The sequence below is a fragment of the Cornus florida genome, unplaced genomic scaffold (assembly GCF_030987335.1).
Source record: "Cornus florida cultivar Cherokee Brave unplaced genomic scaffold, ASM3098733v1 CherokeeBrave_3.0.0_Hap2_Chr10, whole genome shotgun sequence".
NCBI lineage: Eukaryota > Viridiplantae > Streptophyta > Magnoliopsida > Cornales > Cornaceae > Cornus > Cornus florida.
The window spans coordinates 66,278,676-66,297,132 of NW_026775580.1; the positions used below are offsets into that span (position 1 = coordinate 66,278,676).

General features: G+C 36.0%; 1 protein-coding gene across 1 annotated transcript; it reads left to right on the top strand.

Annotated features, from left to right (window-relative positions):
* The first annotated feature begins 453 nt into the window (after nt 1-453).
* LOC132277740 (probable carboxylesterase 2) lies at nt 454-2,432 on the top strand. The gene is made up of 3 exons (XM_059779590.1): nt 454-639; nt 834-1,104; nt 1,277-2,432. Exons 1-3 carry the CDS (start codon nt 454-456, stop codon nt 2,044-2,046), a joined length of 1,227 nt encoding a protein of 408 aa, XP_059635573.1. The 3' UTR covers nt 2,047-2,432.
* The last annotated feature ends 16,025 nt before the right edge of the window (nt 2,433-18,457 follow it).

Consider the following 18,457-nt stretch of genomic DNA (forward strand, 5'->3'; position numbering starts at 1 on the left):
TCTTCACTCTGGACTCGAAACCCATGTTGAATAAACATTATACAAATGCTTGCTTCTTGTGTAATTCAGATTATGAAACAATGGACCACCTGTTCTTCAACTGCAATTTTAGCTTTCTCATATGGAGATTCATTCAAGAGGTCACAGGTTGCACCTTTCAATCAAGGACTTGGGTTGAATTGGTTGATTGTTGCTCCACTCATTGGATTCAAAGCAAGTTCAAATTGCTTCTCTCAGTTGCAGTTTACTTCCTTTGGATGGAAAGGAACTCAAGAGCCTTCAATAACAAATCTTCTTCTCCTTGGCATATTATCTCATTAATTAAATATTGCTCCATGCGTTCAAGGTTAGCTTCTATAACTTTAGAAGCAGCTCACAATTAAGTCAAGTTATGTCCTTCAATGACCTGTAGAATCTCTATTTCAAGGGCTGTTCCTTGCGTGGAGGTCACGCATGGCTGATTTCGTAGAGGTCGATTTGGTTGGTTTGGTTGGTGGTTTATCTGGAAACAACACTGGATATATCAGGAGATGCTCCTTGTTCTACCTTTTGTGGCCTTGTGCCTGTAACATGTTGCTTTTTGTGGCCTTGTGCCTGTTGCATTCTTCCTTTTGTGGCATTTTGCCTGTTGTAGCTACTGTTGGGGACTTTAGTTCCTCATGTATATTCTTTCTCCAATTTACCTTTTAACTATAAAAATATATATATATATTATCACCTTCGCATTGATAATTTTGTGGCGGAGTATTATCACCTTTACGTGTCATGTGAAAACGACGTGAATCACGTGATTCATATATGCCATCCATGCGTATATAAGAAGGAAATTAAAGGAAGAGAAACCATTAAACCCACCCAAAAAAGCTCACCCCTTCCTACACGCCACCAGGTGCTCAGCCAAATATGAAATCGCCTACGAGTTCCTCCCATTCCTCCGAGTATACAAAGACGGCCATGTTGAAAGGCTTCTCGGCGCCGACTCAGTCCCGGCAACCACCGATCCTGTAACCGGTGTTTCCTCCAAAGACCTAACAATCATCCCAGAGACCAATGTCTCAGCTCGCCTCTACCTTCCTAACATCACCACCACCACCAAGGGCAAAGGTAAGAAGGGTCAAGTGTAGGCAGCCGCTCCCACTGAATTTTTTTTAATTTATATTATATACTTAAGTTTTTTTTTTTTAATACCAATTTATAATGGAAATATCAATTAATGTTAAAAGTTATTATTATTATTATTTATATATTATGATATTTTGAAATTTTCAGTGACCAGTGATCAAAAAGCTCCCAGTCCTCCTATACTTCCACGGCGGTGGCTTCTTGGTCTCTTCATCCTCCAGTCCCTCCTACCACAATTACCTCTACAAACTCGTCGCAGAGGCTCAAATCGTGGTTGTTTCAGTAGATTTCAGAAGACCACCTGAGCACCCTCTTCCCGCTGCATATGAAGACTCATGGGCTGCACTTCTATGGGTCGCTTCCCACCGTGACTGCGACGGACCAGAGGATTGGCTGAACAACTATGCAGATTTTAACAGGTTTTTTGTGGCGGGTGAGACTTCCGGTGCTAACATAGCTCATAACTTGGCCATGATGGCGGGAGGTTGCGGGTCCCGGCTGCATGTTGAAATTCTTGGGCTGGCACTGGTTCATCCTTCATTCTGGGGTTCGGATCCTGTCGGGTCTGAGGGATTGGATCCGGAATGGAAGGCTAAGATGGATGGATTTTGGCAGATGGTGTTTCCGTCGGCACTGGAGAATAATGACCCGCGGGTTAACCCGGTGGCGGAGGGTGCGCCGAGCTTGGCCGGGTTGGGGTGTAGGATGGTGCTGGTGTGTCTGGCAGAGAAGGATTTGCTGAGGGACAGAGCATGGCTTTACTATGAGGCGTTGGGTCGGAGCGGGTGGACGGGTGTGGTTGAGATCCATGAGACAGAAGGGGAGGACCATGCATTTCATCTTTATAAAGAGAGTGAGAAAGCCAAAGATTTAATCAAACTGTTAGCAACATTCTACAACAAGGACATGTTTCCTTTGCTTTGATACCATTCGCTTTGATCATTTCACAAGTTAAATCAATGACTTTTAAAGTTTTAAGTGTACGTGCTGGATCTTTGGAACCAATATTGAATAATGGTGCAAGTGTGTGCATTTGCTTGCTTGAAAGAAAGAAAGAAAAAAAATAATACTATGGTGTAATTGTTTGCATTTGTTTGAATTAAAAAAAAAAAAAAAAAAAAAACAAAGTGAATAATTGTGTTTTGAAAAGAAAAAAATTGTATATCTTTTATTTATATTTTTCCATTTTGTGTGTTTACAAGTGTAACAATGTACCATCATTATGTCACATGCATTTATTTATTTAATTATTCATTCTCAATCTCTCCAAAGCAGAGACCGCTCGAGAACCTTTTGCTCTGATGAATTTGAGACTAAAAAAAAACCCTTGAGACTATTGTCATATCAAATAAAATTATTTATCATACTCTCAATTATCATCATTTTTGTGTTTTTTGGGAAAGGTTAAGCAAAATTTATAGATGTAATAAGCTTACAAGCAAATGGATGAAGCTATTTGACCCAAGAGGGAAGAGCCCAAAAAAAAAAGCCCCACAGATCATTACATTTTTTTCTCGGGTCAGAAACAGGCCCAACAAGCCATAGGCAACAATGTGACAGTTATCAGTCACCAATGCATTCGAGTTGCTTGCTGGATGCAGAGCTTCACCAATCGGAGGGATGTCCGGGTGAGGGGGAGGTCTGATGCAAGATGCAGGCAACGGGCCAGCTGGAGCTTTGGGCGGTCCCCTAATGTCCCAACTAATAAGAAGGCCCCAATTTATTTATTTTTTATTTCCTTATATATTATTATTACCTTCTATTATTAAAGAGAGTTATTATTAGTCGGATAAAAGATTTATATTATTTCCCACTTTCTGTTTTTTGAACCAAAATTTTTAATATTTTTATTTATTATAACCTCCCTAAAAATTTTATTTCCTTATATTATTAAATCTCATAATAGTAGGTTTACTAGGATCCTCTGCTCTCCTTTCTCACCTTCATTTTTTTTTGAGGCCCAATCTTTTTCATCTAGGATAAATTACACGGATTTTGCTGATATTATTTACTTAATAAATTAAAATTTTCACAATACCATTCATTCTAGTAAAAGACATTTTGAACCATAAAAAGTAAGAAAATTACAAAAACACCTCATTCCTACCATTTTATAACCGTTGCGTCCATTTTCTTTTTCAAATCAAGAAATTACTTGGACAACCACCATTAAATTCGAGTAAGTGGAGCGTAAAACGAACAGTTCACATAGTGTCAGAATACTTTTTAGATTTTTTTTTTTTTTGTTAAAAAGAATACTTTTTAGATTGATGGAGGACTAGTGGGAGTTGAGTGTTATAACGCGCCAAAACCTCAAGTACAGGTTTCGCCAAATTATACATCTATGTATAGTTAGGACGAACCTCGGGACTTTGAGTGCAATTTACCGAAACTTAATGCCAGTAAATTTAATATTATGGTATTTCTTTCAAACTTGAAGCTCCAGCTTTTCGTGGGCAAAATGAGAGTGTAAACTATTTGCAAAGACTAGAACAATTGGAAAATTAATGCAATAATCTATTTATAACAACTGAATTCTTAGTCTTCCTGCTGTAGTGTAAAAAGGTGAGAGGGAAAAAAGAAACGATGTTACAGTAAAAATATTACTAAAAGAGAGAGAAAGAGAGAGAAAACTATCAAACCGAACTGAACCAAATTCCTACATTACTGATAATGGAAATATTCTCAAATAACTGATATTCTCATAGTTCATTATCAGTTATTTAACCTTTTCATTATTCTGTTTCTCTAATAAAATATATGATATTCCTACATTATCAGTTATTTATCTCAAAAACTCTTTTGAAGTTATCCAACTTTTGCAAAAAAGAGTCATAGTAGAATACAAAAAGAAGTACAAATTCCTACATATAGGGCTTGTCCAAGTTGCAGTTAAACCTCTTACATCAAGGGGACTTAACACTACTATCACGCTTACTCTAAGGGATTGTAGGCATCTCGATTTTGAAACCTCTTTGTTAGGAGTTTGCCAAAGTCTTTTTGATGGCCTACAATACTTCAATTGTTTTCCAAATTATTCAGTAGCTCTTGATGATCCAACAATCCTCCATACTTTAACCCTCAATGTTTCAAGTAGTGGTTACAAAATGATGGATGGAGCCATACCCTTCAATGTTGTCTATAGAATCCACTACAAAGTCTATACAACCCAAGTCAGCCCCCATGCTCTTTGTGAGTCTCCCAAAGGAGAAACCCTTCTTCTTCATGCTAGTGACGAAAATTCACAAACTTATGTTCCGAGGACCATCACTTGGAATGAAGTCACCTTCCTGACAGAGTGGACTCTCGAGCATGCAGCTCCTCCTTCAAAGATCGAGCATAAAAGGTTGGAACAAATATCTCAATTTTCTGATGGCACAGTAAAGGTTAGATTTAATTCTAACAGGTCCAATAGACTTACTATCCAAGAAATAGAAAGATCTAGACCTTCTATCTAAGAAATAGAAAGTTCTAGATCCTCTTTTTCTCATGCTACTTCCTCAAACTATTCTAAAGCCCCTTCCCGAAAATCATTTTCAGAAATGTCTACAAGGTATCCAAACCTCGTTGGTGTCAAAAACAAAGAAGTTGCTAACCCAGTTTACCAGGACAATGTTAGCATACAGACTGAGGAAGAAGACATCCATCCTCTTCGCAGCACTCCTTTACCTACACAAATTAGTTCTCAAACAAAGGTCTGCAAAACCCTCCCCTAAACGAAGATCGTCATGATTCCCCTCCATCCCCAAATGATTCTCAATTTGAAGATACCGATCATCAGGTTCATCAGCTCTACATGATAGAAAAGGTTTATAAGATCGATAAAGACTTCTTACGCAAAGATTTCTACTCTGCGATCAATGATTCCAAAAGACAATGGTATTTCCAAACCTTTTCAACTCAAAAAACTATCCTTATTAGAGAAAAGTGGTATGCTTTCTGCATACAACACAAGTTCTCAGCCCCTTTCTTCACATGGTTTGAAAAATATTGTCTCGACAACAATATTGATTTTCCTTTCTCCACAATCAAATCCTTAAATGTCACAACCAAATCCATCATTACCTGGCAAACATCACGTGGTGAGGCTCTTGAAGCCATCCATCCCCCAACCGAGGCAATCAAAGTCAAGACAAAGGCGTCAGGAACAGTCACACTTACTGCTTCTCCTTTCAAGACAAAGGCAGTCGCCAATGACAATACCACATCCACGACCCGTGATGTCCGAAGCATCATGGAACAAAATAACTACACAAACCAACACCTCCAGACACTTGGCGATCAGCTTTCTCGTGTGGAAACCTTGCTTCAGAAAGAACAAATTATCCCCATTCAATCTGATAATGCTTCCCTTTTCATACCCCATGAAATCCCCTTACACTTGTATAAACAACTATAAAAATGTAGTGCCATTGAAGAAGCACAGGACAGGATTAAGCATATCGAATCCCTTATGACCTCACAACTACGATTCCTGAAACGCCTGAAAGACCTCTTAGAGCCATCAATACTCTTGACCAAGAAATTGGTACTGATACTGAAATTGATGAAATTACTGAGGTCTTACAGAACCAACACGTCAATACTTTAGAATCAACTTCTTTTCGAAATTATTATCCCAGGCCAACTTTCCCTGACCTCCAGATCGAAGAATGAGGCCAGTTTTCCCAAGCTGCTTATCATGGTGGTATCATTTATGAATGGAACATAGATGGCAAAACTGAGTATCACATTCTCAATACACTTCAAGAAATGACAATGGTCAGCACTGCTTACAAAACCAAGAATGACTCTTCTGATCATGCTATAGCACAACTCCTTGTAGGAGGATTCACAGGCCAACTCAAAGGATGGTAGGACAACATCCTCACTCTAGATAAACGACAAGCCATTCTTAACTCTGTCAAAATAACTCCTGAAGGAACAATTATCAAAACAGAAGAAGGTGCAGATATAAAAGATGCAGTTGCTGCTCTTATTTTCTCTATCGTCAAACAGTTCCTCGGTGACCTCTCAATTGTTAGAGACAAGACCTCAGAAATTCTAGCTAACCTTCGATATTGCAAACTTCAGGATTTCAGATGGTACAAGGATGTCTTCCTCTCAAAGGTCCTCACCAGGACTGATTGTAACCAAGCCTTTTGGAAAGAAAAGTTCATTGCTGGACTCCCCAATCTTTTGAGAATTCACAAGCATTTCAGATCAAAACACAATGGCCATATTCCTTACGACTCCCTTACCTATGGTGACATTATTAGTACCATCACAGCTGAAGGGATTGCTCTCTGCACCGATTTCAAACTCCAACAGCAAATCAAGCATGAGAATGCCACTAGCCGAAAAGAATTAGGAACTTTCTACCAACAATTCGGCTTCAAAAACCTAACCCCTCCTTCCAAACGAAAAAGTCACACCCGCTACCGCAAGCCTTTTCCCAAAAGATACGAAAACAGGTCACGGTATAACAAAAGCAAACCCTCATTTGCAGATAAATATCTCTCCTCTGAGAAAAATAGACAGAAAAATGACCCTCCTCCAAGATATTTTCAAAAAAAACCTACCACCTCAAAAGCAGATATAAAATGCTTCAAGTGTGGCAAGATGGGTCACTACAAACGCGATTGTAGAGCCAAACAGAAGATCAATGAGCTCGATCTCCCTGAAACCGTTAGGAGCCAGCTGATGCAAATTCTTTTAAACTCTTCAGATGAAGAATCCGAACATGATATCAATAGTATTTAAGAAGATGACTATCATGCTGATACAGATTACGATTCTGATTCTTCCAACCCATCTTTGGATGACCAACCTATCAAAATCAAATGCATCTGTATGATTACTAAGGACCAAGAATTTATGTTGGAACTCATTGACAAAATAGAAGATCTTGATCAACGCAAGGAATGCTTGATTAAATTCACCAACAGCATTGGCCAAAGAAATGACAAAGCTCCCGTTGTTATACCAAATACTTACAACCTTACTAATATCTTTGAAAGATTTGGTAAACAACCCCATATGCCAATTACGATTCAAGATCACTATAAAGAAATCAAACAAACCAAGCAAGAGATTTCACTCCTAAAGTAAGAGGGCAAGGCTTTGAAAGATTCCACTGCTCATAATATTCTTACCCTCAGAAGCCAAATCCTTTTTCAACAATCCCAGATTAATGCCTTACTACCTAAGTCCTCTGCAAAACTTGAACAACAAGTTTTTGAAAATCCCACCAAGGACAATGAGACTTACATCAACCTTCTGACCCAGATAACATTTCAGAAATGGCATGTTAATCTAAAAATTGTCATCAACAAAGACTATACCATTCATACAGTGGCTCTCATTGACTCCGGTGCTGATCTCAATTGTATCAATGAAGGACTTGTCCCTGCGAAATACTTTGAGAAAACCAAAGAACGGCTTCAAGGTGTTAATGGTTCACGACTCACTATTCAGTACAAGTTAACCAAAGCCCATGTTTGTAATCAGGGTCTTTGTATTAAAACACCTTTCATCCTTGTCAAAGACCTCAATACCCCTGTTATTTTGGGAACTCCATTTATTTCTCTTCTTTACCCGTTCAAGGTTGATAACCAAGGCATTTCAACAAGTCTAGTTGGACAAGAAATTTGCTTTCCTTTTGCTCATCCTATAGACACCAAGGATCTCAATACCATTAAGGATTCCTGTGTTACTCAAGTCCCTGCTGTCAACAGGATTGAAAGCAAAACAAAACATTTAGACTTTCTCAAACAAGAACTAATCTTCAAACAGATTGATGAACGACTCAGTCAAAAAAGTCTCCAAGACTCTATTCAAAGGTTTAGATTAAGACTTGAAAGTCAGGTTTGCTTTGATCTCCCAAACGCTTTTTGGCACAGAAGACAACACATTGTTGAATTACCTTATGAAAAATCTTTCACTGAAAAGGATATCCCTACCAAAGCCCGTCCTAGCCAAATGAGTCAAGAACTTCTTGATTACTGTATGAAGGAAGTACAGGAATTATTAAACAAATCCCTCATCCGAAAAAGCCGTTCCCCATGGAGCTGTGCCGCTTTTTATGTCCAAAAGAATGCTGAAATAGAAAGAGGTGTTCCCAGATTAGTTATCAATTACAAGCCCCTCAATGAAGTTCTTCAATGGATCAGGTATCCCCTGCCCAATAAAAAGGACCTAATCCAACATCTCGTTCATGCAACCGTTTTTTCAAAGTTTGATCTCAAGTTAGGATTTTGGCAAATCTAAATTGCTGAAAAAGATAGATACAAAACAGCTTTCACGGTTCCTTTTGGCCATTACGAATGGAATGTGATGCCTTTCGGATTAAAAAAATGCCCCTTCAGAATTCCAAAAAATTATGAATGATATTTTTATTCATCTTACGAATTTTTCAATTGTTTATATTGATGATATACTAATATTTTCTTCTTCTATAGATGCTCATTGGAAACATCTCAATGTTTTTGCTTAAACCATCAAGCATAATGGATTAAGCCTTTCTTTATCAAAGTTAACTTTGTTTCAGACCAAGATTAGGTTCTTAGGTTTCCAGATCCACCAAGGAACTGTTATCCCAATCAACAGATCCATCCAATTTGCTGATAAATTCCCTGATGAAATTAAAGACAAAACCCAGCTTCAAAGATTTTTAGGGTGCCTAAATTATCTCTCTGAGTTTTTAGTTTTACTTCATCCAAGGAGCTCGGCTTAGAACAAAAGTGTTGTATTCAAAGATCAAAGTTGTAAGTTCCATATTTTAATCAAAAGTTCTTCAAATTTATTCATGTTCTGTTGTTTAATGTTAACTTGTATATTTCCATATTTTATTTCATTATTTCGTGGATTATTTAACCTTTTCATTATTCTGTTTCTTTATTTCGGGTGTTGATTAAGCCATCGGGCTTAATCAACACACGATGGCTCTGATACCATAAGCACCCAGGATAAATAACTGATAATGAATTATGAGAGAAACAGAATAATGAAAAGGTTAAATAATCAACGAAATAATGAAATAAAATATGGAAATATACAAGTTAACATTAAATAACAGAACATGAATAAATTTGAAGAACTTTTGATTAAAACATGGAACTTACAACTTTGATCTTTGAATACAACACTTTTGTTCTGAGCCGAGCTCCTTGGATGAAGTAAAACTAAAAACTCAAACTTAAAAATTACAATTTGAACTGAGAACTTTTGAAATGGAAACTAAAATCTGAACTTGAAAAAATGAGCCTGCCTCCAATGTATTGAGGAGCTGTTATTTATAGGGTCTCGAAGGAGCCTTGGGGAGCTTTGGATTCTTTGGAGATAAGGATGCAGCAGGAGGCCATGTGCAAAGCTTAAAAGGCTGATTTGAGGTGATGTCTTCTGAATGATGCTGGAGGCCATGTGCAAAGCCTGAAAGGCTGAATTGAGATGATGGCCACTGATTTGCCTTGGATTCCTTTTTTTTTTTTAAAAGCTTGTCTGTCATGAACACCGAAAGGTGCTAAAAGCCTGAAAATGGAGAACTATTGAATAAAATTTTAAACTGTCGTTTTTGCCTTCTTCTTCTTCTTTTTTTTTTTTTTTTTTTTTTTTTTTTTTTTTTTTTTTTATCGCTATGCAGCGGCATTGAATGACCGAGGTCAGAAGCTTTTTTGAAATGAAATGATGATTTTTGAGAATATTGTTTACTGGAGTTGTTGGGTAAAAATACCAAAATAGTCATCTTCATTGGGTTGTGCCAGATCTGTTTGGGAACCATGGAAAGAACCTGAGCCTTCACTTCTGTTGGAGCCCAATTTTGAGAAGGCTATGGGATTGACTTGGGCTAAAGCTTCCATGAGGAAGGCTTCATACTCATCTTAAGATTTTGCTGAAGAAAGCTTTGCTTGGGCCTGGCTTTTGGATAGGAGGAAAGCCGAAGACTCTCCTAAGCCAGAACATGATATTGTAGGGTGCTTTGAGAACCATTCAGAAATTGCTTCTGGAGTAACATCTTTGATAGAGAATTGGTCCCACCATTTGACATTGAAAATCCTTCATAGAAAAGGAAGATTAGAAGGGGTTTTGAGGATTTGGAATTGCCATAGAACTATCCATGATAATGCAAAATTTACAAAAAATAAGAATGATTTGGGAAATTCGGAAAGCTCAGGAAGAGCTTGGAATTTTTCATTGAAAATTAAAAATCCCTTGGACACCGTTTTAGGGATGATTTCTTGGCAGAGACCAAACATATGCCACCAGTCAATGAACCATCTGGGGACATTTAGATTGAAATTCTTTTGGAAAAGGATAAGCCAGGAATGACTATAATCCTGATTTTGGAAATAAAAGGTATTGTATCAGGCATCCTGATAGTCCCAGTAATTGAAAGTTTGAGGGTTGCGAGGCTGAGAAAATGCCTCAGAGCATTGATGTTTTTACCCCAGGATGCCGGAGTAAGGAATTTTGAATGGTACATGTGGTGTGAGAAATAAAAGACTCATCACCTGGTTTTGAATAAGTTCGAATTTTGATGGAATCAGTGTCCACTAAAATAAACTCATAAAAATTTTATGTTTTTCGAAAATCTGATGTTGGATAATGAAAACCTTTGACAAAATGATTTTGAGAAAGTAAAACTGGGTTTTGGTTAAAAAGTTCTTTTTCAACCACACAAATGGTTGATGAATTTGGTTTTTGAAAATAACGAGATTTTTTGAGAGTGGGATTGTTGACCACCACTTGCTGTGAAACAGATTTTGAGGAAATTTGTTTATCTGTTGCTGAAGAAATTGCAGCATAAGTTTTTTGAAGGGGAGGAAAAACTGGTTGTTGGGATTGTAAGTATGCTTGGATGGGGTCATACTGGATTGGGGACATGTCTATGACATGTTGGGGAATTGTGGTTAGGGCTGAAAACTAGTTTGTAATTAATGAAGATGGACTAGCACACATAGCTTCTTCATCTTCCTCGACTTTATCATACCAGGTTTTTTTGGAAGGGTTTTGAGAAGAGGATGATTGTGCATATGCATCTTTTGTTTTGTGGGGTTTAGTGCTTACAACTGAGGCTCCTCTACCTATCTTGGGAGGCATAGTAACCGCCCTTAAGCTCCTGCTTTTCCCTGCAAAAATTTTCTGGTGAGAAAATCAGGAAGAGAATTGTTTCTCCTTTTATATATTCAATATCAAAGTCAAATACAGAAAGAATAGCTTGCCATCTGGCGAAAATTTGTTTTGAGGCTATGTTATGAACATCTTTCTTTAAAACAGTTTTTGCAGATTGGCAATCAACACGAACTAAAAATTTTTGATTTAGTAAGTCACTTTGAAATTTTGAAATACATAAAACTATAGATAAAATTTCCTTTTTGACTGTAGAGTAATTTTGTTGTGCTTGGTTCCATGTGCCAGAGGCGAACTGAACTAATTGTTCCTTGTCACCTGTTTTTTGTTTTAGGATACCTCCATATCCTAATTCAGATGCATCAGTTTCCATAATTTTGAAGGCTTCTGGATCAACAATAGATAGGCAAGGAAGGTTTTTTGCTTTGCTTTTAAGGATTCTGACTGTTTTTGTATGCTCATCGGACCATGGAGGAGGGGACTTTTTTAATCTTTGGCGTAGTGGAGCACAAAGAAGGGAAAGATCCTTGAAAAACTCAGAGAGATAATTTAGGCACCCTAAAAATCTTTGAAGCTGGGTTTTGTCTTTAATTTCATCAGGGAATTTATCAGCAAATTGGATGGATCTGTTGATTGGGATGACAGTTCCTTGGTGGATCTGGAAACCTAAAAACCTAATCTTGGTCTGAAATAAAGTTAACTTTGATAAAGAAATGACTAATCCATTATGCTTTAAAATTTGAGCAAAAACATTGAGATGTTTCCAATGAGCATCTATAGAAGAAGAAAATATTAGTATATCATCAACATAAACAATTGAAAAATTCGTAAGATGAATAAAAATATCATTCATAATTTTTTGGAATTCTGAAGAGGCATTTTTTAATCCGAAAGGCATCACATTCCATTCGTAATGGCCAAAAGGAACCGTGAAAGCTGTTTTGTATCTATCTTTTTCAGCAATTTGGATTTGCCAAAATCCTAACTTAAGATCAAACTTTGAAAAAACGGTTCCAAGAACGAGACGTTGGATTAGGTCCTTTTTATTGGGCAGGGGATACCTTATCTATTGAAGAACTTCATTGAGGGGCTTGTAATTGATAACTAATCTAGGAACACCTCTTTCTATTTCAGCATTCTTTTGGACATAGAAAGCGGCACAGCTCCATGGGGAACGGCTTTTTCGGATGAGGGATTTGTTTAATAATTCCTATACTTCCTTCATACAGTAATCAAGAAGTTCTTGACTCATTTGGCTAGGACGGGCTTTGGTAGGGATATCCTTTTCATTGAAAGATTTTTCATAAGGTAATTCAACAATGTGTTGTCTTCTATGCCAAAAAGCGTTTGGGAGATCAGAGTAAACCTGACTTTCAAGTCTTAATCTGAACCTTTAAATAGAGTCTTGGAGACTTTTTTGACTGAGTCGTTCATCAATCTGTTTGAAGATTAATTCTTGTTTGAGAAAGTCTAAATGCTTTGTTTTGCTTTCAATCCTGTTGACAGCAGGGACTTGAGTAACACAGGAATCCTTAATGGTATTGAGATCCTTGGTGTCTATAGGATGAGCAAAAGGAAAGCAAATTTCTTGTCCAACTAGACTTGTTGAAATGCCTTGGTTATCAACCTTGAACGGGTAAAGAAGAGAAATAAATGGAGTTCCCAAAATAACAGGGGTATTGAGGTCTTTGACAAGGATGAAAGGTGTTTTAATACAAAGACCCTGATTACAAACATGGGCTTTGGTTAACTTGTACTGAACAGTGAGTCGTGAACCATTAACACCTTAAAGCTGTTCTTTGGTTTTCTTAAAGTATTTCGTAGGGACAAGTCCTTCATTGATACAATTGAGATCAGCACCGGAGTCAATGAGAGCCACTGTATGAATGGTATAGTCTTTGTTGATGACAATTTTTAGATTAACATGCCATTTCTGAAATGTTATCTGGGTCAGAAGGTTGATGTAAGTCTCATTGTCCTTGGTGGGATTTTCAGAAACTTGTTGTTCAAGTTTTGCAGAGGACTTAGGTAGTAAGGCATCTATCTGGGATTGTTGAAAAAGGATTTGGCTTCTGAGGGTAAGAATATCATGAGCAGTGGAATCTTTCAAAGCCTTGCCCTCTTGCTTTAGGAGTGAAATCTCTTACTTGGTTTGTTTGATTTCTTTATGGAGAACTTGAATTGTAATTGGCATCTGGGGTTGTGTACCAAATCTTTCAAAGATATCAGTAAGGTTGTAAGTATTTGGTATAACAACGGGAGCTTTGTCATTTCTTTGGCCAATGCTGTTGGTGAATTTAATCAAGCATTCCTTGCGTTGATCAAGATCTTTTATTTTGTCAATGAGTTCCAACATGAATTCTTGGTCCTTAGTAATCATACAGATGCATTTGGTTTTGATAGGTTGGTCATCCAAAGATGGGTTGGAAGAATCAGAATCATAATCTGTATCAGCATGATAGTCATCTTCTTGATTACCATTGATATTATGTTCGGATTCTTCATCTGAAGAGTTTAAAAGAATTTGCATCAGCTGGCTCCTGACGGTTTCAGGGAGATCGAGCTCATTGATCTTCTGTTTGGCTCTACAATCGCGTTTGTAGTGACCCATCTTGCCACACTTGAAGCATTTTATATCTGCTTTTGAGGTGGTAGGTTTCTTTTGAAAATGTTTTGGAGGAGGGGCATTTTTCTATCTATTTTTCTCAGAGGAGAGATATTTATCTGCAAATGAGGGTTTGCTCTTATTATACCGTGACCTGTTTTCGTATCTCTTGGGAAAAAGCTTGCGGTAGCGGGTGTGACTTTTTCGTTTGGAAGGAGGGGTTAGGTTTTCAAAGCCGAATTGTTGGTAGAAAGTTCCTAATTCTTTTCGGCTAGTGGCATTCTCAGTTTTGCCATCTATGGTCCATTCATAAATGATACCACCATGATAAGCAGCTTGGGAAAACTAGCCTCGTTCTTCGATCTGGAGGTCAGGGAAAGTTGGCTTGGGATAATAATTTCGAGAAGAAGTTGGTTCTAAAGTATTGACGTGTTGGTTCTGGAAGACCTCAGTAATTTCATCAATTTCAGTATCACTACCAATTTCTTGGTCAAGAGTATTGATGGCTCTAAGAGGTCTTTCAGGCGTATCAGGAATCGTTGTTGTGGAGTCATAAGGGATTCGATACGCTTAATCATGTCCTGTGCTTCTTCAATGGCACTACGTTTTGATAGTTGTTTAGACAAGTGTAAGGGAATTTCATGGGGTATGAAAGGGGAAGCATTATCAGATTGAATGGGGATAATTTGTTCTTTCTGAAGTAAGGTTTCCACACGAGAAAGCTGATCGCTAAGTGTTTGGAGGTGTTGGTTTGTGTAGTTATTTTGTTCCATGATGCTTCGGACATCATGGGTCGTGGATGTGGTATTGTCATTGACGACTGCCTTTGTCTTGAAAGGAGAAGCAGTAAGTGTGACTGTTCCTGACGCCTTTGTCTTGAATTCGATTGCCTCGGCTGTGGGATGGATGGCTTCAAGAGCCTCACCACGTGATGTTTGCCAAGTAATGGTGGATTTGGTTGTGACATTTAAGGATTTGATTGTGGAGAAAGGAAAATCAATATTGTTGTCGAGGCAATATTTTTCAAACCATGTGAAGAAAGGGGTTGAGAACTTATGTTGTATGTAGAAAGCATACCACTTTTCTCTAATAAGGATGGTTTTTTGAGAGAAATAGTTTGTTCAACAGTTTTGATGGAGTATCCTATTTTGAAATTGAAAGTCGAAGATTTGTAAATATACCTAATGGGAACCTTGGGTATATTCCAAGTATCTCACTGATCATTCTGACCACTATCAATATATATATATTCTGCTTCAGCACCTCCCTCATCACCATCGTAAAACAATGACAAATATTTGAACCCAAAGTGACCTGATAATATGTGAGAGATAAAGTCCATGTTTTTATGGTAGATTTTTTTTTTTTTTTTTCCTTTCAAATTACTCAAATTTGAGTTTAAGAAAAAAAATTAAAAGGCATTGAGGTAAATATTATAGGGTCTTGAGGTAAAGATTAAAGTTGTTGATAATAAGTTTAAAAGGTGTTGAGAACAAGATTAAAAGGTATTGAAGTAATATTAAAGGTGTCAAGAACAAGATTAAAGGGCGTTGAGAAAAAGAATAAAGGTGTTGAGAAAAAGAATAAAGCTGTTGAAAACAAGATTAAAAGTGTTGAAGAAAAGATTAAAAGGTGTTGAAAACAAGATTAAAAGTGTTTGAGAAAAATATTAAAGGTGTTAAGAATAAGATTAAATGTATTGAGAACAAGATTTAAAGGTATTGAGAAAAAGATTAAAAAGTATTGCGAACAAGATTAAAGGTGTTGAGAACAAGATGAAAGGTGTTGAGAATAACGATTTAATAGTTTTCTCAACACCTTTTAATTTTTTCTTAACACATTTTAATTTTATTCTTAACACCTTTAATTTTGTTCTCAACAGTTTTTAATTTTTTTCTCAACACATTTTAATCTTATTCTCAATACATTTAATCTTATTTTTAACACCTTTAATCTTTTTTCTCAATACCTTTAATCTTATTCTCAACACATTTTAATATTTTTCTTAACACTTTTAATCTTGTTTTCAACACCTTTATTTATTTTTTTAACACCTTTAATCTTTTTTTCAACACCATTTAATATTGTTCTTAGCAACTTTAATATTAGTTCAACACCTTTTAATCTTGTTCTCAACAGCTTTAATCTTATTCTCAACACCTTTTAAATTTATTATCAACAGCTTTAATCTTTACTTGAAAACCATATTATTTTTACCTTAATGTCTTTTAATTTTTTCTCAAACTCAAATCTGAGTAATCTAGAAAAATATAATAATAAGTCTACCACAAAAACATGGACTTTGTCTCTCACATATTATATTATCAGGTCACTTTGACTTCAAATATTTGTCATTGTTTTGAAAAGATAATGCCCAATGTTTTGAAAGTAAATACTAATTATTAAATTATTTTTTGAACAAGAATTTCATTATATATGTTATATATATGATTCGTAATTGATTAGCATTTGTATTTTTTTTTTAAAAAGGGTTAGAATGGCAGTTCCCGCTCCTTGGGAGGTTATTCTTTGAATATGTTCAGTTGATCCGATAACGATATAACTGACTGATATATTTATAAAAAATAAAAATAAAATTAGTGAAAAATAAAATTTACTAAAAAAGATGTTTGTTGTACCTATAATATCTATTGAAAAATGTTCGTACCACTAACTTAGGTGTTTGAGGATCGTATCCTGAGCCTCCTGAAGCGAAGCTTACACCGGTGGCTAGAGCTTCAGTCTTCAGATTCGGGTCCAAATATGCTGGTAAAATGCTGCGAATTCCTAATTCTTCAGCTGAAAATTAAAATTGGACCATTGGCTCCATGGAGCGGAGAATTTACTTTGTGAAAGACAATAGGCGCGATTAGTTAGGTAAAATTGAAAAGTGGAACAACAGTCCTCTGCTAGAAGAAAAACAATTTGTGCAACGGTTGATAAAAAAATTCAAGAAAAATTCATTTTCAAAATTTTAACACATGAAACAAGTAGAGATAAATATAATTGAAATTTAAGCAATTTAAGCCCTTGTGCTTGGAAAGATACCTAATTAAATCCTTCTCAACACATTTTAATCGTATTGTCAATATATTTAATCTTGTTCTCAATACCTTTAATTGTATTCTAAACACTTTTTAATCATTATCTCTATGATGACCCTGTGGACGGGTGTGCCGTGGGCGGGTGCGAGACACTGACAGGCTACCATATTAGCGAGTTACGAGTGCACCCCACATTGTCTGGGAAAGGGAAATGTGAAGTGCTTATATATAGGTGTGTCACTCCAATTGATATGAGGCCTTTTGGGGTAAAGTCCAAGAGCAAAACCGTGCAGGCTCAGACCCAAAATGGACAATATCATACCATGTGATGGAGTGGGTCTTTAATCACCTCAACACCTTTAATATTTTTTTTCAATACCTTTAATCTTGTTATCAACACCTTTTTAATATTTTTCTCAACACTTTTAATCTTATTTTTAACATCTTTATTTTTTTTTTCTCAACACCTTTAATATTTTCTCAACACCCTCTAATCTTGTTCTCGATACCTTTAATATTACCTCAACACTTTTTAATTTTTGTTCTCAATAGTTTTAATCTTATTCTTAACATCTTTTAAATTTATTATCAACAATTTTAATTTTTACCTCAATACCCTATAATTTTTACCTCAATGCTTTTTAATATTTTCTCAAACTCAAATATGAGTAATTTGGAAAAAATAAATAAAAAGTCTACCACAAGAACATGGATTTTCTCTCTCACATATTATATTATCAGGTCACTTTAGCTACGTCATTCCTTTTTTCCGTCTCACTAAAAAATTATCCTTTTTAAAAATATACCTTTTTGTACTACAATATGGGTATATCATGATTCATTTACTGTAGAGGAGTGCCCTTTATAACACTTTTATTTGATTCAGTGACATGCCTTAATTAATCATCCAAAAATATGTTAATATATTTTCATTAACAATTATACCAGTTACCACAATGAATGGAAATCAAACCAGGAGACGTCAAGGTGTGCACCTCAAAGTCAGCTATGGTCCCATACATGATATACATATATCTCTTCTTTCGTCAAAAAGAAAGGTGCACATCAAAGTCTTCTATGGCTGCAATGCAACATTATTTCTTCTGATTGAGACAAACTTTCTTTGTGGAAATTTTAAGCCTGGCCATTACTCTTCTTTTGACACGTACTTTCTTTGTGGAAATTTCATCAAGGTACACATACTTTTTTTCTGAAGATAGATTTTCATAGTCTTTTGGACATATCCGAAGCGAAAAAGACCACTGATGAAAATGCAACCACTGATGAAAATGCAACACTGTTTCTTTTGATCTAGACATACTTTCTTTGTGGAAATTTCATTAGGTAGACATACTTTTTTTTTAAGATAGACTTTTATAGTCTTTAGACATCTCCAAAGAGAAAAAGATCATTAATGAATATGAGTTGTATTTTAAAAACTATTAACGGCTAACAATTTTGTGTTATCTACGCCAATTCTTTCCTATTTAATTTATTATATCTTGTTATTTTCTTTTCTTTTCTCTTTTGATTAAATGCAAATGGTTGATTTCTATTCTTAATTTTTATTATTTAGTTA

Excerpts from the sequence above, each read along its gene's own strand:
- LOC132277740 (XM_059779590.1), top strand. The coding sequence starts at position 454 with ATGGCTGATTTCGTAGAGGTCGATTTGGTTGGTTTGGTTGGTGGTTTA. Across the intron at positions 640-833 it reads TTTTGCCTGTTGTAGCTACT|GAAGAGAAACCATTAAACCC; the intron begins GTTGGGGACTTT and ends AGGAAATTAAAG. Across the intron at positions 1,105-1,276 it reads CACCACCACCAAGGGCAAAG|TGATCAAAAAGCTCCCAGTC; the intron begins GTAAGAAGGGTC and ends TTCAGTGACCAG.